Source organism: Nyctibius grandis, chromosome 2 (genome assembly GCF_013368605.1).
Source record: "Nyctibius grandis isolate bNycGra1 chromosome 2, bNycGra1.pri, whole genome shotgun sequence".
NCBI lineage: Eukaryota > Metazoa > Chordata > Aves > Nyctibiiformes > Nyctibiidae > Nyctibius > Nyctibius grandis.
The window spans coordinates 111,394,582-111,417,552 of record NC_090659.1 but is presented as its reverse complement, the minus strand read 5'-3'; the positions used below and the strand labels follow the sequence as shown (position 1 = coordinate 111,417,552).

The 22,971-nt window shown below is 37.0% G+C and overlaps 1 protein-coding gene across 1 annotated transcript in view; it reads left to right on the top strand.

Annotated features, from left to right (window-relative positions):
• The window catches only part of DYNC2H1 (dynein cytoplasmic 2 heavy chain 1), a 193,292-nt gene that overhangs the window by 114,846 nt on the left and 55,475 nt on the right, over window positions 1-22,971 (top strand). The window contains exons 80-82 of the mRNA XM_068417541.1: window positions 865-940; window positions 2,983-3,194; window positions 5,055-5,159. Of these exons, the coding sequence (XP_068273642.1) occupies window positions 865-940; window positions 2,983-3,194; window positions 5,055-5,159 (393 nt within the window). The remainder of the gene's footprint in view (window positions 1-864; window positions 941-2,982; window positions 3,195-5,054; window positions 5,160-22,971) is intronic.

Genomic DNA, 22,971 nt, shown 5'->3' with positions numbered 1-22,971 from the left:
ATAGTTTGATTGTGATCTGTGGAGCAGCTGCAGTCTTGACCTGAGACTGTATCCATCTCACTGGATATGTGCATCTGATACCTTTGCACGTTTCTCATCATGAGTCATATGCAAAGGTATAGCCATAAGAAGATACAGCAACAGGAGATACCTTTGAGATCTGGATTTCCTAAGTTCTGTATCATATATCAATGTTTATTTATACTTATCTATTTACACTGAAAGTTTTTTGTGAGAATTATGTACATATTACACATTAATGCTATACAAAGAATAATGCCACCAAGAACCGAAAGGACATACAAACTGAGTATGATTAAAATATGCATATGGTGGTCAGCATTTTTTCTGTAATGGTAACAGTAATTGCTTTTCTCATTATAATTTTTTCAGTCAGTAGAGAAGTGGCATGAATTAAGGAGTATGGTGATGAAAGCATAATGTAGACTGTGTTTGAAGAATCAGACCTATTTATGAAAATGCAAAGGAAACTGAAATACAAAAAAGCCCTCAGATATAAAATCATAATTCAATGTGTGATCTAGTCACAGATGTCAGCAAGTTTAAGTTGAAGTAAATACTGCTAGGAAATAAAATAATCTTCAGTTTACTTAAGATCCTCATACTCAATGGATTCTAGTTTGTATAAGTACGTAAAATTATGTGCACCGTAGAGCTGATTTTTTTTTAATATTACCTCCAATGAATGTTTCCAAAGATGCACTTCAGAGGACATAGGTTGTCTCTTTTTTTCATTCAGTATTAAGTATTATACGGTATTCACTAACCACATAATATTTGTGTTTTACTTCACAATCATCATTGTGTGACTAATTAAATTCTTTGGATTTCTTTTAATGGCAGGGTTGGACCAAGTTTTATGAATTTTCTTTATCTGATCTCCGTGCTGGTTTTGACATTATTGATAGACTCTTTGAGGGTAAGTCACTTCTTAAGGAAAGATTTCTCACCTCTTTAGCATAACCCTTCTGAATGTCTCTCATTTTAAATATTTAGAATATTAAAAACTTTCACAGTAATTTTTATGAATTGGTTACTTTGCATGATTGTTTTGTTTGGAGTTTGGAGTGGGGCCATTCTGTTTAAAGGCTGCTTTGAAGGTATTTAAATTTTGCATTTGAATCTTCGTTGGAACGTTTTCACAAATATAAACACATGACCAGGTGACTACTTCAGTATGGGAAGTAGTCTGACCCTGAATCAGCTGTGCTTAGGCTTATTAGGCTTTTCTGGATGTAGATCCAGACCCTGAGAATATGTCTGTATTAGTAAACTGATAAGGGCTGGACACAGACTCAAAACTATTCCATGATCAGGTTTTTTTTTTTCCATGTTTGGCTTATGCAGTCTGGCATTCTCGTAGGCAGTGACAAGGCATGGTTTGTCAGGTTGCAGGGCTAGGAGACTCTTTCCAATAGGCAGCAGGTAGGAGGTTACCTTATTTTAGGGCAAAAGAGAGTTTAGTGGTATGGATGCAAGCCACGTTGTGCCATCTGACCTTGAGTTCTAATGGGTCCTGTCCCGTTTTACCATTAATAGAGATGTTGCATGAAGGGCTTTATCTTTCTACAACACTCAGATAAGCGCGAAGATGCTGCAAGGCTCATCATCAGTAAGCAAAGCTAGAAACGCAGGGTGAATCATAATTCCATTTTTGTAAGGTTGGGTAAACCAATAATTTCTTTGTGCCAAGAACTATTCTGCTAAGCTTCTTGAGTCCAGAGGAATAAATAGGAAATACGGGAGTGCCTGGAAGATGAAGTCTTCTGTCTCCATTCCTTCCCAGTGTGAGCAACCCTGTATACTGAAAAAATGAATTGAATATGAATGAATTTTTCATGTAGAAACTCACTGTTAGAGCCCACTTCATTGTTCTATTAAGTAGCATAGTAAATTCTTAATATTAGTTAATATGAAAAAGGTAATTTTCTTTAAGTCTTTGCGTTTTATATAATTTCAAAGTAAAGTTTGGAACTGATATTTAGAGATAATTTATGATCATTGACTTAAATGAGATTTATGGATGTTTAGTACTTCTGGAATTGGACCTTAGTTATACAGACTTCAAACATAAGTGATGTAAAGAGGTTGAATCATTAACTATCAATGATGATCACTAATCTAATCATTAACAATTGCTGTGAAGATGACTTTTCTTACAAAGAAATGATTGAAGTATCTGGAAACAACAGTTACCAACAATAAAACCCCCCTTAAAGTAATTGCTGCTTCCTTTTTTTTCATGGGACTTTAAGAAGTACCTTTCTGATCATTGTCCTGTGTAGTTTGGACAACTGTGATAGAAGGGAGGGAAAATAAGTTATTCTGAACTTGTGGGATATAGGTAAGCCAGAGTAATCTAATTGCAACATCAGTCTGGCCAGGAAACTAGCAGTAATATGTTTAGTTTTATGTGCTATGTTGTGTGATTTATAATAATTTACAAAGCACATATCCCGGACCTCTGTGTTTGAAAGATGACATTTCCAGTAATGTTATCTGTTTTGAGCATGAACTGGTTTGGGTTCAATCAATCAGTTTATTTTATGAGATCAGATGGTACTGAGGTACAAAATAGTATATAACTATTCCTTTGAACGAGGGAAATTCTTTTTGTTTATGACAAAGGAGCACATATAATTAAAATTTTAATAGCATAATTTCTGAAATACGTATAACCAATTGGTTTATCTACAATAAAAAGCACTTCAAGACTTAAGTAATATTTCTAATAGCTCATTTTGAAACAGTAAGTGTTTGTTTTAACAATGACAAATATTTACAAGCTCATTGAAGTTTCTGCAGCTTTTATCATTTGGGAATAAAGAAGAAAAACAATTAGAAATTAATTATTTGATACGTTTGTAGTTTTAATTTGACTGAAGAACTGCAATGACAAGAAGAAATGCTTATAATGCAATGCTATCCATTGATACAAAACTGATATTAATTAATTTATAGGTTCCAAAGATTTTCAGTGGGAATTCGTGCATGGCATGTTTGAAAATGCAATTTATGGAGGCCGTGTAGATAATTACTTCGATATGAGAGTTCTTCGGTCCTACTTGGAGCAGCTTTTCAATTCACGAGTCATTGGCAATTTAAATGCTAGAGGAAAGAAGATGACTAGTTTCCCATATTTGCTCTCTTTACCAAATTCCTGCAGTATTTTGGTAGGTATACATCTTCTATCACCTAATATAGAAACTAAAATAAGTTATTTGCAAAAAATATTCTTGGAAATAATTCCACAAAGAAAACCAGAGTTACGATCCAAAGGATACGTCCATTTATTTAAGACTTCTTTTGTGTGGAGCACTAATTCTTAAGTTGGCAGAACTATTCTGCTAGTCTGTTTGGTCAGTCTCCTTTTTTATGATATCTGATTGGACTATGATGCAGAGCAGCATAGCTATGAAGAACTGAGTAAAAGAAATTGGGTCAATTTATGACAAAGAAGGATATCATTACATTTTTATATAACAGTATATTAACATAATAGCACTTTTGTGCAGACTGCTAAACATTCATATAACTTCTGGATGAAATAGGAAAATCTAAATATATGTCCTTATTTACAAAATATATCAACATTCTCACATAATCTGCTAATATGCCATGGAGGGTGTATGACATTTTATTTGGAGATAAATATGGATTCTGATTCTCCTTTAGTATTCCTTTAGTGTAAACAAGAGGGAATTCAACAGATTGTAAAGAACTTATCTCTCTATCCTTTCACATACTGTTGTTATTATTATTAAGATTCATTTGCATTTTAATGTAGGACTCCATATTAAACCTCTAATATGAGTCGATGTAAATGGAATTATGCCAGTTAAAATAAATTCCTGTCATTTGGCATTGTCTATGTGGATTCTGACTGTTTAGGCTTGGGCTTTGTTTATGTTTTTTACTTTATATGTGATGGTTATTTTCTATAGATGTGCTGAGTTAATATCAAAAAGAGGGAAGGAATAAACAAACCAGGCTTGTCTCTATTCTTGTAGATAATATGGCCAAATAGATGAACCTTTCTTCTTGCCTGCGCTGTATTTCATATCTCTCAGTTTCTTATATGATTATGTATGTGAGCGTTTATACTTTTATGTCTTAAATATTTTTCTGCAAGTAGTTTTGATTAGTAGAACACTAATAATAAAGCTAAGCTTAATTCCTTAAGTTAACTGGAATAATATCTCATACTAAATAGTGTTCCCTCAGTGTTTGGTGTAGTGGTCTGCTACTATTGTTATCTCTGAAGTGAGATTCTGTGTCAAAGTAAATTGTGCACACCCAGGACATGCTCCTGCAAGCAAAGGACAAAAGACACATGATATAACGCAACAGGGTGCAGCCAGACTTTCAAATAGTAAATATTTTTATATTTATATATATTGTGCCTTTAGAGTCACAATAAAAGTGACATCCAGCACTATTAGTCTATCTTAGTCTGCAAGGCCTCTTCCTGTTTTGTACAAGAGCAGCACCACTAGTGACTGTTACACTATAACCACTAGTGATGCTATTCTGCATCTCCAGTGATCATGCAAACCTATTTTCACCTAAATGATTTCACTTTCTTTGAGTGATATCTTCATAGATTTAAATAGGAGTGAGTGCTCTTCATTTTATAAATATGTATTATACTCTACTATTCGAGTTTCAAATGCTGAAATATTTTTTCTTTTTTATATTCTCATTAATCTTACATTTTTCAACAGAAGCATTGTAACTACTTTTCAGAGACAGTCTTAGCATATTTTTCTTTTCAGTTGATAGCATCACTGTAACCAGTAAATTGCTTTTTGCTCTTCTAGGGTGGAAACACTATATAAAAGAAGATAGTTTTTTGTAAATAAAATTCAGAAATTTATAAATAAGATTACCAAGATATGTCATGTGTTATATACTTATTTTAATCTTTGTGTTATGCAGTGCACTTAATGAAATTCTTTTCAGCATACACTGTTGATTTCATGAGCTGAACAAAACATTCCCTCAGTTATGTTTATTCTTTTCTGCTAATGCAGGATTATCGTAACATTATTGAAAGCCTTCCAGAAGATGATAAACCTGACTTTTTTGGCCTGCCTGCTAATATTGCTCATTCATCACAACGTATGATCAGTACCCAGGTAAAGTTACATTTTTCATTGACCTCTGAATCTTTTCTGCAACCAGTATAAGCTAGAGAACCCAACCAACTGTTCATGAATATGAATTTCCATAAGAAAGAGTAAATGGAGAGATTTTTGGAATATGTTGACTTTTATCTGTAGAACATTTTAATATAATAACAATTATCTTTAGTTACAAAGATACTTATTTAGGACTTTAATAAACAAAGAATTATTGAGAACGTTTACAATAATATAATTCAGTTCATGTTGGAAGAGTTCTATTTATGCTGTTAATATACTTCCCATCAATGGGATATTTCTTACAGCTGCTCTTCACTGCAAGTTAAGGTTTTAGTTTTGGTCAGCAAATACGATTGCAATAGTTTGACAGATAGATAGAATATGGGTAACATTTTATGCTTTTTCTGAAAGAGAATTTCTGAAGAATTCTCCCAGTAGTCAGAATTCTATCTTTACTATTAGAAATGTGAAATTTTGAAAAAAAAAGTTGTTCTCACTGGAGAATAGCATGTAACTATTTAGGCGTGTCATAATGAAATTCTCAACATAATGAAAAGTAAGTTCCAGGGGTTTTGTAGGTCTTAGTTTAAAAATTCACTAATTTTGAATATTTCCAGTATTGCTTTATCTGTAAGATATGGCAGATGGCTATATCATGGTCAAGAGTTCTCAGCTATCATTTAATTGTGGTCTAGTCCAGATTTGAATATATGTTTAATATGTGAGAATGAAGTTATCTTAGTGCTAGAATAATAGGCAATGATCAAAGATTTTTCACTTATTTGTTTTGGAGTTGTATGTAGAAGCCTCAGCTTGGGTGAGTGACCTGGCTCACCATTTTGGTGGATGCTATTAATGGCACACCTATTCTTCTCACCCTCTGTGGAGCCAGAAAAAATTGAGTGTTTCTCTTGTTCTCCTCATAACTTCTATTTTGTCAGTCTAAGATGGGAAAAGATGGAGTGATGTGAACTCTGGATGTCTTCATCATCAATACATTGTTTGGTTTGTTGGACAAAGCTTTTTATTGCTAATATTTTATCACTTCCCCTAGGTGTCAATTCAGTTGCCTAAAAATTGGTATCTTGTATCATCGGAGATGGCCTAGTGTATTTAAGACATCTACTAGGCGCTGCCAGATATGACACAGGACCCAAGTGAATACATTTTCTTGTTGGGACAGCAACTGGAAGTAGGGGCAAAGTGGCATTAGAAGCCAGTGTTTAAGCAACTGATTCCCACTGCTTGTGTACCCTGATCCAGTAGAGCATGGATCTGGAGGTCCTGTGTCATATCTGCCTATCCATTACGTTTTCTTGGATAACATACAGAGTCTCAAATGGCATTATGTGTAACAGCTGAATTGAGCCACTAAGGCCTACGGTCTAGGGGTGAGTTCGACGAAGAAGCAGATGTACCTCAGCCCGAGCTGAAATTTGGTAATGCTCATAGGCAAGTGAAAGTCCACCTTTTGTTTATTTAGGTTTGCTGGGCATTCTAATACCTTTAGCTCAAATATGGAGCATGTTTAGGACTTTGAGGGAAAGCTTAAATTCTTTATTCTATTTTTTTTCGTTGCTCTTTAGTTAAGTCTGGATGAGAGCACATGATTACTGTTTAAGTGCAGTTAAACAGTAAAATCTTTAACTAGTGATTAGCATAGTTTATTTGACTGGTAAATTGATTGCATCAGATAACATGAAAGTTTATGGAATTGAGAATCTTAAATCAGAGCTGTGAAGGGAACTGGTCTGTATATCAAGACTCGCTTTAATTTTCTGCACAGCCCTAGCATGCTGTCTTATATAAGGAAAAGTTATACAGGAAAAATAAAAAAGATTAAATCATAGAATCATAGAATATCAAGTTGGAAGAGACCTCAAGGATCATCTGGTCCAACTTTTCTTGGCAAAATCAATTGGAATTCCCTATAATTACAAGACTTAGAATTACATTTCTTAAAAAAAGTATCTAATTGTTTGCTCACACTCACCTAAAAAGGGCTCCATGCAGAAATTTCTTATTGGTATAAGATCTTTGACCTGTTTAAAAAAAAAAAAAATTGCCTTTGAGTATTGCATTTGTTGAATATCAAATATAGTACTGGTAAACTTGTTTAAATATATCTGTTCACTTAAATCCATAGCTGTATTGTCAAATTATTTTTTATTATTAAACTGTGTTTATTTATTAAACTGTGAAGCTATATCAAGACGAATCAGTAGGATGAGGGTGCATAGGGTAATACGCTGAGCTCAAGAACTCCTCTATTACAAAGCCAAAAATGCACTAAGACTTACTGTAGCTCTGTTTGGTTTTGTCTTAAAGTCTTTTACATAAACATCAGCTTTAAACACTTTTGTTTGTGTCAGATACACTGTAGACTGCTGATTATTTCATTTACTTCAGCTATGCTTACATAACTTGTTAAGAACTGCAGTTGTTAAAAATGCTGGTATTGGAAAATAAGTCCTTAGTTAACCTCCACAAAATCAGAATAGATTCAGAGTTTTTGTGTGACGGGAAATAAGTAATGAGCGCATTTACTGAATGAGCGCAGACTCTCACTTTACTGAACTGGTCTATCACAGCATTGATTACAATCTACAAACTGTGGATAAAAGTCTTGAAAATATGCTGCTGTTGTTCCAATTCTGTGAGGTGCTGCTTTGTCATATGAGAGATTTCCTTATCCTTCCAATAGCAGTTTGTGGTACATCCTTAAGTCTTAGGCGACTTAAGTAACAGAAATGGGAGATTTTTTCTTAAATTGTGTTTTTCCCTAACTATGAATCCTACTCCCATTCCATTTCTGACAGTTTGGCAGCTGTCTTAGATCCATAAGTGATCCCGTGGTTCACAATCTGCAATTGAATGATTGCCTTCTAACAGGAGTGTTTCTCATAAATCCATTACCAAGCTAACGCAGAGAAAAGCTGAATGAGTAAGGTAGTGAGAAATAAGTTGCTACCAGCTCAGTCTCCATGTCACTAGCACAAGAAAGGTGAAATTTAGTACGGTGTCCACTACTTCACTGATTCTGTGCTAAGGATGTGGTATATTCTCTTATAATTTATGTCTGCTATCCCATATAGTTTCTTATCTACTAGCCGTTATCATTTCTTAGTCTGTATTTTTACTAATATCTTCTTCCTTATCCAGAGATGCACAGAATTGTGTCGTCTACACCACTGAACTCAGGATGAGGGGAAGTAGTGTTTTTTAAAACATACATACTTTGAAGTTACTTGTTTAAACCAGCTGACAGCAATTTCGACTTTAGTCGTGTTTAGACTCAGAGATATAAAATAGTAATTCAGGTATACATTGATTTTAAGTAAATTGTAATTAGCAATCTTTTATCGGTTCAAAATACTTTAAAATAAGTATTAAAACAGGTAACACTTTGATCTATTCTATTAACCATGAAGTTAAACTAATGTAATTCTATTACAAGAAATCTGACATAATTTTATGACATCATTTCACTACACAAGATGGAATATATAGATAATAAAAATGTAGGTTTTGTATAGATTTCTATGTATAGAAATGACAGTTTGTATTGCTGCAGCAACATGCTTTCTGCTGCAGCAGAAATTTGCTGCAGCACCATGCAGCATTTTGCAGTCATGCAGAGATCTCTTCTATAACCTACTGCACTGCTGATGTTTGGGCAAACCTAAAACAGCACTAAAAGGAAAAGGACTTTTTTCAGCAACTTTGCAAATATTGGTTATATTCACAGCTTTTCTTTTTTCCAGCAGAGAACTTCAATTCTAATTTGAGCTGAATATTGCTGGCTGTATTATTTTAATATTGGTAATTACTAATTGGATTGTTAGAAATTATGTCTTATGATGTTCTGTAATTCAGAGAGTATTAATACTGCATGCATACTGGTAAGATCCATTTTGTTTTTAAGAAGATAGTTGACTTAAATAGATGCGATCTTGTCAGCAACATGACTTACTTTTTTTTTCTGAATTTAGTCCTTAGTTGCTAGGTAAATTTTTAGAGTCTGGATTTCTAGACTTCACTGTGGCTCTTTGATTCTGCCTTACCTACTGTTGCAACAAGCCTTTGACACAACATCCCTTAGGTTGAATATGGTCATGAATAATCTCACATCTCTTGCTATGTTCTCTCTGCAGAACAGTGTAGTTAAAATAGAAAAGAACTCATCTGACAGTGCAGCTGCAGGAGTCAGCATAGCTTTGTCCTGTCTATTTTACACTTGCTAATAGCAAGCCTGTTGGCAGATACTCTTGTTACAGTTTGTCATATGGGTTCTGTCTGACCCTGTCTGTCAGTCTGTCTCAAACCAATTGTCACAGCCATAAGAGCCAGTCACGTCTGCAACATCCCAGCTCTGCAACCAAGTATTGTGGCCTGGTTGCATGATCACGTGCATCCAGTCCTGTCCTTTTCCCTTCACTAGCAGAATCGAGGAGAACACCACCTGGGCCCCCACATCCATGGTCACCTGCCACTTCCTCTGAATGACACTGGTTCTGATCCATGAGTCAGGCTCAGGTAACCCACATGGCTCCTCGACAGAACTTTTTCCTCCTCACCTGTTTCTACTCATTCTGCAATTGCATATCTGCAGGTGGAGAAGGAGCCTTTTCCTTCAAACTTCGACTGTTATTTACCAGGATGGCCATATTCTTTTGGGTAGTCATTACAGGATGGCAAATAAACTAACATAACAGAAAAAATGTTATCTATGCTAAGGATGATATTCATCTGACAAAGCTTTTCTCGGAGTTAGGTGCCTCATCTGATGGTTATCTAGGCTTCCTGTATGTTACAGTCCATTTCCAAACAATAACACATTCCTACCTGCCACAGAGTGTATTATGTAGACCTGTGAAATCCTGTTTCCTTCACGAATATTATCTTCAGTTTGTGTTTTAGTATTTCTTAAAATACCTCCTGCATTAATACCAAATATTTTATTTAGATGTTATTCTTTAGTACATTTCCCACAAATCAATGGTATTTTTAAAAGTAGATTTTGTGGAATAAAAGTGTACCTTCGAAATACAGATAGAAGTTCTGTCAGATTTGTAGTTCAACTCTTAGAGGATACTTTGTTAAGATCCTACTAGAAAAGACTTGTGATGTATTTATTGATTCAAGCCACTTCAAATTCCTCTGATTGATACCGGAATAATTTCATGTGAGTTTGTTTTTCCTTTAAATGGCTAGGTACTGTGATAGAAAAATATGATAAGCCTGATTCAAAGCCAATTGAAATTAAAAAAAAGAAGCCCCAGTGTAATTCATCTCATCTAACTTGAATCATATGAATATTAGCCACCTCATCTTAACAAGTTATCCATTTTTTTTTTGCTACTGAAGACAAGAAGCTACAGGGAATAATTTCTGCCATTCTTAGATAGGCATCTAAAATAAAGGGGTGAATCAGCTTTTGGAAGTACCTATTTCTTTCCATTGAACTTTGGATCAAGCTCTGTAATAATGTCAACAGCATTTTTAAAAATTGTATGATGAACATTTTAATGACCATTTCAGAGGTGAAAAACTGCCATAACTAGCAGGTTGTTGGTTATGGAGAAATGGGAGGGTGTCTTTTCTACTGTAAGCTGGACTATTTAAAAAATTAAATATTCACTGGGACAGCAATTGAAACATAGTTGTTTCTCCCATTTCTACATTGAGTGTTGTAATAATCCAAATAGAGTTATCACACTTTCATGTCATTTATAAGTATTAAATTTAAAATTGAGCATTCAGGAGGAAGAAGTGAAAATTCAAGCATCTTAAAGCATGCAGGTTACAGTGCTTGTCTCAAAGGTGTTCATAATTTTCTTAGAAATGTTAAGAAATTAAAAAAGTATTTTATTAATTAGTAAACAGGTTTTTGTTTTGTTTTGTTTTCTAGGGCAGTGAAAGGCTAACACATTTCAAATTTCACTTGTTTGTTATCAGTTTTATTTTATTCAACTGCTAAAGCAAGTGAATGGTTCCCACAACTAATTGTGCATCCTTAGGCAAGGCCATCATTCACATTAATGGAAGAGCGTGTACTTGTGAGACTGACTTGTTACCTGCCCAATGACAGGAACTTTTTAAGAGTGCAGTTTGGGATTAAGAAAAATTAAAAAAAACCCCTTAAGTTAAAAAAGTAAATGCCATCTTAAGTAGAAATTAATGCATGAGAAACAGAAGGAAAGCCATGCACACCAATATAAGGTGACATGAAAAGATTGGAATCCTGGTTAGAAAGTTTTCTTAGATCAAGTAATTGTAGAAATGCTGTTTAGAAGGGACATCTGCAGTTTATGTAGTCCAACCTCCTTTTTTAAGTGGAATTGTTGCCAACACTGTCTATGGCTTTGTCTGTGTGCACTGTGTGCCTTCATCCAAGTTTTTCACAGAGAAATTGAATGGTGTGGGCTCCTGGTTTCCTTCTCTTCTCACTAGCTGCCAGCCAGGTGTCCAGCCCTTGATAACTACCATTTAACTCCAGCAATACAGCCAGTTTTCCACCTGGCCCATTCTTCGAGACCATGCTTCAAGTTCATACTTCCTCAGCTTCCAAAATAGGAATGCAATTGAAGATGATGTCAAAAGCCTTACTAGCAGTAAGGCTCTTCCCTCACTCACATAGTCATTTCATCACAGAAGGCAATCAAGTTGATCAAGCATGTTTGCTCTTGGTAAAGCCATGTTGATTGTTTCCGATGGCCGCCTTTTTCCCTCTGCTGTTTGGAAGTGGATTCCATGTTGATGTGTTCCATGATCTCTCCAGGGACAGAGATTAGGTGGAATAGTCTGCCATTCCATGAATTCCATCCTTTTCTTCAGGCACACATAATGTTGCCTTACCAGCGGTAAGGACTTCCTCTGATTGCCGTGATTTTTCATATGCAGTACAGAGCAGCCTTGCCATCACATTGGCCAGCAGCCATGGGTGAATCTCATCTGAATTTCATTGGTTTGAGTAGAATCATAGAATCATTTACGTTGGAAAAGACCCCTAAGATCATCAAGTCCAACCATAAACCTAACACTGCCAAGTCCACCACTAAACAATATCCCTAAGCACCACATCTACACGTCTTTTAAATACCTCCAGGGATGGTGACAAAACCACTTCCCTGGGCAGCCTGCTCCAATGCTTGATAACCCTTTCAGTGAAGAAATTTTTCCTGATATCCAGTCTAAACCTCCTCTGGCACAACTTGAGGCCGTTGGTTCTGCACTTGGGGCACAACATAGGGTTGTTGTGCCCCAAGTGCAGGACCCGACATTTGGCCTTGTTGAACCTCATACACTTGTTCTCGGCCCATCGATCCAGCCCATCCAGATCCCTCTGCAGAGCCTTCCTACCCTCAAGCAGATCAACACTTCCTCCCAACTTGGTGACATCTGTGAACTTACTGAGGGTGCACTCAATCCCCTGGTCCAGATCATTGATAAAGATTTTGAATAGAACTGGCCCCAATACTGAGCCCTGGGGAGCACCACTTGTGACTGGCCGCCAACTGGATTTAACTCCATGTTCATGTATAAGTATGTTCATGTTCTCTAAGTAGACTGTTTCTCTCCCATTATTAGCTGCTTCTTTCCTTCCTAAACCATGCACAGAGGGCATTGGATACTTAAGGCTTTTATGTACCATCCCTCACTTACGTTCTCTTGCATTCGTCAAATGCCCCATGAACTTTTGCATATATGTTGAAACCCATGTCACCCGTAATGTTCCCTGCTAGCCTTATCTCCATCTGGGCTTTGGATTTTCTAATTTCATCCTGAAGTGCCCAAGCAGTGCTTTTGTCTTGTCTTTTCTTTTCTTTTCTTTCTTTCTTTCTTTCTTTCTTTCTTTCTTTCTTTCTTTCTTTCTTTCTTTCTTTCTTTCTTTCTTTCTCTGTCTTGGTTTTGCTTCTTATATGTTCCTTTTTCTTGTCTTTCAATGCATTGAGACACTCCCTACTTACCCAGTCATTCTTCTGAAAATCCTGGTCTTTCTGCACAATGAGATTATTTGTTCTGAATCTCACTCAAAAATGCTCCTTTGTTCCCCTTTTTAATCAGCTGAAAGTAATGTGCTGTCTACTACACTGTCTCAAATTTTCCCTCTCCCTTATGCCCACTTCTCATGAGATTCTGCTGACAGTTCCCGGAATAAACCAGTGTCTGCTTTCCTAAAGCCCAAAATCTTAACTCTGCGGTTTACCTCATGCCTATCCTCAACATATGTATAAACATAAATAATAATTCCTGCCTGCATTTGTAATGTTGGCTGTTAACCAGCACTTTAGAAATTTCCTTCAGTAATGTCATCATTAATAATACAGCTTTTTCACATACATTTTGAAATATAAAGATATGCAGTTACAAATAATGGTATTAAAAGGGCTTCTGTGACTGAAAGTTAACTCTTAATTTGAGTTAAAATTTTATAAGCTAGCAGGTCTGTCATGAGTTTTATTCAAGCTTTTGAGATATAATTCCCATGGAAAATTTATTGATGCAGTTCTTTGACGTAGTATAAAGCTTGTGTGTTTTCTCTCTCATACTCAGTAAAAATATCATCTTGCAGATCACTGCTATAAATATCAATTTGGATGTGTACAGGACTAGAATGCACATTGTTATAGAGAGTATTTAAAAAGTGTGTAGAAACAGCCTGTGTCTGTATTCATACTTATTTTCATGTATTCATACCCTGACATTTCATACTTGTCATGAATGGCAGATGAATCATTTGAAAGCTTCAGAGTTTGTTCTAGCAGAAACTCGACATACAGAAGTAATATTAACACATTACATCAGGATGACTTAAGTAGATTATAATACCTGAACAAAGTCAGGTTTACAAAATCAGGCAAAAGCATGTTGCCTAACTGCAGACTCCACAGATATTATACTAGCACAGAAATCTCCCACTGAATGCATTCTTTTTATAGATGTGATTGCTTAAAGAGAAACAATTTCTTTAATGAAATCCATTAGAAGTCAAAAGGAATAGCTCATCATACCTTAGTGTATCTGCTAAATATAGTACTCAATATAATTACTATTGCTCTTCTATTTGTGCTTGAAACTTAGAAATTTTGTAGAAAAACCCAATTATCTTTTTTACAGCTATTTTTTATTTTGTTGAGTTAAAATTAATAGTAAGCTAATAATGGAAAGCAGCGTAAGGCAATCTAGTAAGGTAAGGTAAGAACTGAGGTCAGGAAACAGGGAGTGAATCTTGCCTTATTAAGTGTAATTGCAATGATCTCATTGACTTCAGTAAAACAGCATTTTATCCTTGGGTTCTTTTTTTTTTAACTTAGTTGCTGACCTGCTCTTGTTTTCAGCAAGTCACTGGCTGATTCTGTACCTCTTCCCCACCGTTCCTTGTGTATCTTGTTCACTTAGATTAAAACTGCTCTCTGTCTTCCTAAAATTGTAGTCAGATATATGATTGTAGTATAGTTCCAGTGCTGGTTTTTAACTTGTTGATGACTGCAACAGAGAGCATGTGTAGGGGAGGGTGTACAAGGACACCTGGAACTCTTAGATTGCTGGATCATGCTTGAGATTATACACAAAGTCTCCACTGCTGTTATTACCCAAGTCAGCTAAAGTAAGTTAGAGTGAGTATGTCCACCTGATATTACAGTCATACATCTAACTGCAGTGTTTCTACTGTATGTAGAATAGTGGGGCTGTAGTGTGTGGTCATTTTTCAAGGTGCAATTGTAATATAATGATAGCTGTAGTTTCTTGTGTATTCATCAACAGATTAAATTTTCTCTTTCAAAATCTGTCTCAACAGGACTCTGAGCACTGGTACCTAATTTTATATCTACTGCTCCTCCATAATTCTAATCGTGCCACATAGAGTAATATGGGTATAATTATTGAAAAGCATACAATTGAAAATATTATTCAAATTGTTATGTTATTGCTATAGATGTCAGGATGAACATAAATCTGTATTCTTAAAATAATTCAGCATTTATATAACCCTTGTATCAGCTGTGCAGAGCCTATAATTACTGACATTTATTAAATGCATCCCACATCACAAATATATGACTGATAGGCTCTAGCAGAAATTGATGAGTAATGCCAAGCTGTATTTATTATAACCCTGCAATTGAGCGATCTGAGTACTTAACAAGAATTTTTAAAATATGGGAAGTACCTGTGGTGCTGCATGAAAGAAATGTGCTGTGCCACATAATGAAGTGGAAGCCACAGTACTGTGCTCTGATGGAAAACACATCTCTCTACCATTGCAGTGAATCAATGCAGTGCTTCAAATAGCCTTATTAATTCCCAAAGGATTGGTGCGATGTATATGAGAATATATTCATGCTCTGCATATGAGACCTTTGTTCTCTTCTAAGAACAGGCTGCAGTTTTATGGTTTTCTTAAATTTTGTCAGGGTGTGTAACTATCTAAGGTCAACCACCTCTACAAAGTAAACCCCTTAGTTATTCTTCAGGACAAGGTGCAACTAGAATACTGGCTGGGTCAGTAGTGGGCTTGTGCTGTCCATCTGCAGCATCCTGCTGATTTTTTTTTCCTTCTCCACTGAATCCCTGCTCTACAGAGGATCTTCCTGGCATCAAAGGTGTATGATCCTCTTCTGTATAAAGGAAGATATAGGTGGTGTCAATGTCTTTCCCTCGTTTGCTTTGTATTTCGATTAACACAGAATCACAGAATGTTAGGGATTGGAAGGGACCTCGAAAGATCATCTAGTCCAATCCCCCTGCCGGAGCAGGATTGCCTAGACCATATCACACAGGAACGCGTCCAGGCGGGTCCCCCTGCCGGAGCAGGATTGCCTAGACCATATCACACAGGAACGCGTCCAGGCGGGTTTTGAATGTCTCCAGAGAAGGAGACTCCACAACCTCTCTGGGCATCCTGTTCCAGTGTTCGGTCACCCTCACCGTAAAGAAGTTTTTCCTCATATTTATGTGGAACCTCCTGTGTTCCAGCTTGCACCCATTGCCCCTTGTCCTGTCAAGGGATGTCACTGAGAAGAGCCTGGCTCCATCCTCATGACACTTGCCCTTTACATATTTATAAACATTAATGAGGTCCCCCCTCAGTCTCCTCTTCTCTAAGCTAAAGAGACCCAGCTCCCTCAGCCTCTCCTCATAAGGGAGATGTTCCACTCCCTTAATCATCTTTGTGGCTCTGCGCTGGACTCTCTCTAGCAGTTCCCTGTCCTTCTTGAACTGAGGGGCCCAGAACTGGACACAATATTCCAGATGTGGCCTCACCAGGGCAGAGTAGAGGGGGAGGAGAACCTCTCTTGACCTGCTAACCACACCCCTTCTAATACACCCCAGGATGCCATTGGCCTTCTTGGCCACAAGGGCACACTGCTGGCTCATGGTCATCCTGCTGTCCACTAGGACCCCTAGGTCCCTTTCCTCTACGCTGCTCTCCAACAGCTCTGCCCCCAACTTGTACTGGTACATGGGGTTGTTCTTGCCCAGATGCAGGACTCTACACTTGCCCTTGTTATATTTCATTAAATTTCTCCCCGCCCAACTCTCCAGCCTGTCCAGGTCTCTCTGAATGGCTGCGCAGCCTTCCGGCGCATCAGCCACTCCTCCCAGTTTGGTGTCATCAGCGAACTTGCTGACAGTGCACTCTATTCCCTCATCCAAGTCATTAATGAATATATTGAATAGAACTGGTCCCAGTACCGACCCTTGAGGGACTCCGCTAGACACAGGCCTCCAACTGGACTCTGTCCCATTGACCACCACTCTCTGGCTTCTTTCCTTCAGCCAGTTCACAATCCACCTCACTACCCGATCATCCAGACCACACTTCCTCAGTTTAGCTGCGAGGATGCTGTGGGAGACCGTGTCAAACGCTTTACTGAAATCGAGATAGACCACATCCACAGCTTTACCATCATCTATCCACCGGGTTACATCCTCATAAAAGGCTATCAAGTTGGTTAAGCATGACTTCCCCTTGGTGAAGCCATGCTGAGTGCCCCTAATGATCCCCCTATCCTTGATGTGCCTAGAGACAGCATCAAGAACAAGTTGTTCCATCACCTTTCCGAGGATGGAGGTGAGGCTGACCGGTCTATAGTTACCCGGGTCCTCCTTCTTGCCCTTTTTGAAGACTGGAGTGACATTCGCTTTCCTCCAGTCCTCAGGCACCTCTCCCATTGCCCATGACTTAGCAAAGATGATGGAGAGTGGCCTAGCAATGACTTCGGCCAGCTCCCTCAGCACCCGCGGGTGCATCCCTTCAGGGCCCATGGATTTATGGATGTCCAGATTGCTTAATTGTTCCCTGACCCAGCCCTCATCAACCAAGACAGATTCCTCCTCTATCCTGACTTCTTCTGGGGCCTCAGGGGTCCGGGGCTCCTTAGGACAGCCTCCAGCAGTATAGACAGAGGCAAAGAAGGCATTCAGTAACTCCACCTTCTTTTTATCCTCTGTCTCCAGGGCCCCCACCTCATTCATCAGTGGGCCTACATTGCCTCTAGTGTTGGCTTTACCTGCAATGTATTTGAAGAAGCCCTTTCTGTTGTCCTTGACCTCTCTTGCAAGGTTTAATTCCAAGGAGGCCTTAAGAAGACATGTATCTCTGTATTGAGTCCAGTCAGTCCTACTTTACATCCTTATTGAGTGAATACGCAGCTTTGAAGTGGCCTTGAGGGAACAACAAAAGAGCAAGTGTAGACCTGCACTGTTTCTTACTCGTCCACGTGCAGTATGAATTATGTGGTTATGAATGCCATTAAAGTACCTTCTTCCTAACAACCACCACAGAACCTGTTCTTTCGGAGAGGTTAAGGGACACAGAGACTGAAAGTCAAAGAGATCTCTTTGGTAGCTCGGTCTTAGACTACTTGCACAGCCATGTGGGTAACTGCAGCCAAACTATGAGCAACAGCATGGAAGCATGTAGTTCTGTCAGAGGGCATATTAAACTGAAACCTGTTCAGTCTCTTGACACAATGAAGACATAGTTGCACTGCACTGAGTTACTACTTTCCTAGTATTTACCAAAGTGCCTATGTTATGACTTCATATTTTAGTTTGAGCTGTAAAATCTTATAAAACCAGAAATATGTCCTTGAACAGCTGTGTAAAGGGATACATTGTTTCCTTCAGAGAAATGAATCATAGGAGTGGTTTCTGTGCTAAGACTACATCCTTTTAAACTGGCAGATGGCAGTAGAGCATCTGCTTTGACATTGTCTATAGATTTAGTGAGAGGAGTTGTTAGCTTTTTGTACAAAAATAAAAATCCTTTTTTCTGTTCCATAGTGTTGAAAAAAAATAGCAGTTATCTGACTAGCAAATCTTTTGGTTTGTGTGCTTAGAACAGTAATCATATTTAGTTCAGAAATGATTGATCCTAGATTTTTTTTTAATTCAGCGACATAGAATTTCACAATATATCTTTGACTTCATTACTTTCTTTTTCAAATTGAAATACTGTGTGTAAAATCTGATTTTGTTGTATGATTTGTAGGATAGATTGCTTATGAAATAAATACAAGACTTAGATATAAGCCTGTGTTTATTGTATTTGTGAAGTAACAGTTTTTGCAGTATCTGTGAATTACTGAAGGCAAGACTTTTTCCTCATCTTGTGCATGAGCAAGAACATAAATAGATTTTGTGTTCCTAGAAATCTGTTTTTATCTAAGTTCCAGGGAAGGAAAAGTTAAAATCTTAACATTTCCTCATTTTTATTTTTCCATGAATTTTTATTTTAACTTTCTGCTAGTTCCATATGAAGCCACATGGGATCATTCATTGTCTTTATTGCTTTCCATTCTGTTCATTATCTCTCTTAATTTCTCTAAATGTGTGGGGTTTTTATCATAGCAGCATATATCCACAGAAACCCATAAAGTATGCAGTAGGTTAAAAAGCTGAGATGCACAATTAATTTAATAACTAGGTAAACAAATATTGACGTTTTAAGTTTGACTAACCCACCTTTATATAATATATGCAATTTATATTTTTCTGTGCTGACAACACAAAAAAAAAACCCCAGTGTATAAATTTTCCATTAAGAATGGAGAAAATATTCAGTAGCAGTTCCTGTGTGCTGTTCATAGTTATTAGATGCACTGTTCACAAATAGATTACTCTATTGATTTTTTTATATAAATACCGTTGTGATTAGTTGACCTCACTTAAAAGAAGCAGCTTCTACAAAGACTCATGGTTCCGAATAATCTTCTCACCCCTCTTTAAACAGACCATTATTGGTGATAGCTTTTATATTTTGATTACCTTTCTTCCCATTCCTCTCATATTTTCAGTGATGGTACTGTTTTCCTGCTTTATGGTAGATTTTTTTCACTCCCATCATTATTCAAAATATTTAGATGTGTATCTGGACTGGACTACCGCAACATATAAGAGCTTTTATTGTATAATATATTAAAAGAATATATTACGATAACAAAGATAAGCATTCAAAGGTTAGGTATTGTAAAAGTACTCTTATTTTGAGTACCCTGTATTATACAACTATGATTAGATTTTCAGTATCCTTAGTATTATAAGTACGTACCTTGGTACCTTTCCAAACTAGAGAGCAAAGCATATGATTCAACAGACCTAGATGTCTGCATCTGTGCTAGTCACTTCTAGTCTCTCTTTGTGCTCATAGGTTTAAGGCACGATTAATCTCATCCTAGAGTAAGTATCTGAAGTTGATTATAAGTTGACCTGATGGTAACATATATATATACAGTGCAGTGAGAGGAGCTGAATTCTTCTTGAGTTTTGAAGTTAGGTTTCCAGGAAATTAAAATCCTCATTCTAATTTCCGCAACATAGACCCATCTATCTGAGGTACCTATGTAAGGAACTTAGTTTTCTTATGCACTCAAGAGGAGGGCCTTCCAAATGACAAATTAGCTCACTTAAGATCTGTCTATTGATTATGCAGGGAGGCTAAGGTGGTAATCTTTGTAATTTAAGTGTTAAGTAAGCTTTAAGTGAGTGCCTAAGGGTAGGTGGGGTGAATTTGTGCTTGTCTGTTTTAAGTTAAAGTGACTACACTTAAAGTACAGTGCCCTCTCTCAACCCAAGAGTTACTTTGTCTCCTTAAATACAGATTCCTTATCATATTCCCTTTGTCAGCTGAATCAAGGTTTCTTTCTAGGTATTCATCCAGTCCGTGTGTTCATTCCTGTCCTGCTGCCTTGCAGAGCTGGTTTTGACTTTCATATGGCCCCCAGGAATGCATTCCTGATACTCCTTTTTTAAATCCAGTTTCCCTTCCAACTCCAAACTTGTGTCTCTTGCCTGGAGGTGTAAACAGGTCCATGGAGTGACTGCAAACATATCACATAACCTGTGATAGACCTGGTAGTTCTGATAGGGAAATATATCCCACTCATGGTTTTATTCAGGTCATTCCCAGTCTTAACACCTTCTTTATCCCAGTCCATGCATTTGACTCTCTTGTTTTTACAGGACATAAACTGAAACAAGAAAAGTCCAGATTGGATAATACAGGAAACCATTTCGTTATTAGGACAGTAAAGCACTGGAACAGGTCATCCAGAGAGGTTGTACAGTCTCTGTACTTGGGATTTTTCAAGACCAGGCCGGATGAAGCCCTGAGCAACCTGGTCTGATCTCAGAGCTCACCATGTTTCAAGCAGGAGTTCAGACTAGAGACCTCCTGAGGTCCCTTCCAATCTGAATTATTCTATGATCTTATAAAAATATAAATTTCCCCTTTCATTTGCATAAGATTCAGAAAGAGACTGATTTGAGAGTACTGAGTAAACCTTTTCTCAGGCTTTAGCTGACTTGAAGTAGCATAGACTGGTCAGCACTTTAAGAAACTTCACTGTGATTTGTGAGAATAAAATACTTATGCCATTCAAGTTCTAAAATCAAACTTGTCATCACACTTAAGCAGTAATATGAGTTACTATTTTGCAATCTGTAAGTCTTTCCTAAATTTAGACAGATTTCATGGATGTAAAAAATGGCACACAAAAAAAATATCCATAAAATTCACAGCCCCTTAGCAACAGTTTGGAATGTTGAAGCAGTTCAAAGATTAGGTCAACCTGAGTTTTTTGACATGACTAAAATGTATTTTACTCTGCTTCTTGCAGGTAAATGACTATTCTAGGCTAAAATTTTCAAAAGTGTTCAGGCTGAAAGAGCCACCAGTACACAAAGTTTCAGCCCAACCCATTAATTTAAAAAAATACTGTCAATTGAAAACAGTGTGCTGTCATAGACACTTTAGTAGTAAGTTATGCTACCATCATACTTGTTATACTTGAGAGAAGAAATAGGATGAACTGGAAAGGGTTAAAGTATTTCCATTAACATTTGATAAAGATCATAGTACGTTACAGTACTCTAGAACACTGAGAGTTAAAACTTGATTTCTTTTGATTCAGTATTTTTAATTTAAGTGCTTAACTTTTGATAATCACATCCCAATATTTTTGAGCTACTTTGATAACATATACAAAGCAGAAACAGATACAGATGCACTGAAGAAGTAATTAGAAATAGACAGCTAACCCTATACACTAGAGTTAGAAAACACTTTAATTACTTGATCTTGCAGTCACTACTTCTCAAATTCATTTCAGCTATATGGAGCTAAGTGTTTATACCTCTGAAGGCACTTAAAAAGAATACAATACTTACTATTTTCAATTCCTCATATACACAAAGCAATTGTATAAACATTTTGCAGCTTTGTAGTATAAATATGCAAGTTTATATGAAGTACTGCATACTGAATTACCAGTTAAAGTATATTTGGTATAAATGTTTTATTTCTTTGCAAATGATGGCAGGCAACTATCCAAAAACAAATTCTAAGAGCCAGAACTATAGCTAAAAGAATGATATCTGGAAGGCACAAATGTGTGTTTATTATCTGTATTGCTTGTCAGAACATTCGCATGTGTGCAAAGTGAAAAGGAAGAAGAATAACAGGAATGATAAAGATACTATGATCAAAACATTAATCAGAGAAAATATTTTTTTGCTAAATTAAACAAGAATCTTCTGCTATACACAATAGCTGGAGCACACAAAGAATTCTGAAAGTTTAAAATTAAGTTATGAGAACGAGAGGATGAAATAATATTTTCCATAACAGAAGCTGTACTGAGCAGTGGCTCATATTTTCTTTTCCTCCGTTTAGCTACCAGAATACTTGCAGAAGCCCTTCTGGTGGGCCTTCACATCCATTGCTAGTTTCAAACCCAGATGAGATTTGACTTTCCTCACTCCATCCTAACACAACTGAGCCATGTCTTTATGTCCCTACTGGGTAGTCCATCCAGGCTCCCATCTGCTGTGGATTACCTTTTTACATTTGAGATCACTAGCTTCCTCTTCATCCATATTGATCTTCTGCCATGCTTGTTCTTTGGCTTGCCTATCATGCTTGCTTCCTGCACATCAGAAAGTACTGTTCTTATGCTTTGAGGAATTTGTTCTTGAAGATTAACCAACTCTCCTGGTGCCCTTTGCCCTCCATGGCAGTTGCCCTTTGGATCCTGCCAAGAAGATGCCCGACTAAGCTAAAATCTGCTCCCCTGAGGTCCAGGGTTGTGATTTTACTACTTGCCTTGCTCTCTTCTCTCAGAATTTTAAACTCCACAGTCTTATGGTTGGTGCAGCCAAGGCTACCCTTGACCTTCACATCTTCTACCAGTTCTTCATTGTTTATTAGCAACAGTTTCAGTAGAGCATCTCCCGTGGTTGGCTAATTGATTGCCTGTATAAAGAAACTGTCTTTAACAAATTCTGGAAATCTGCATTC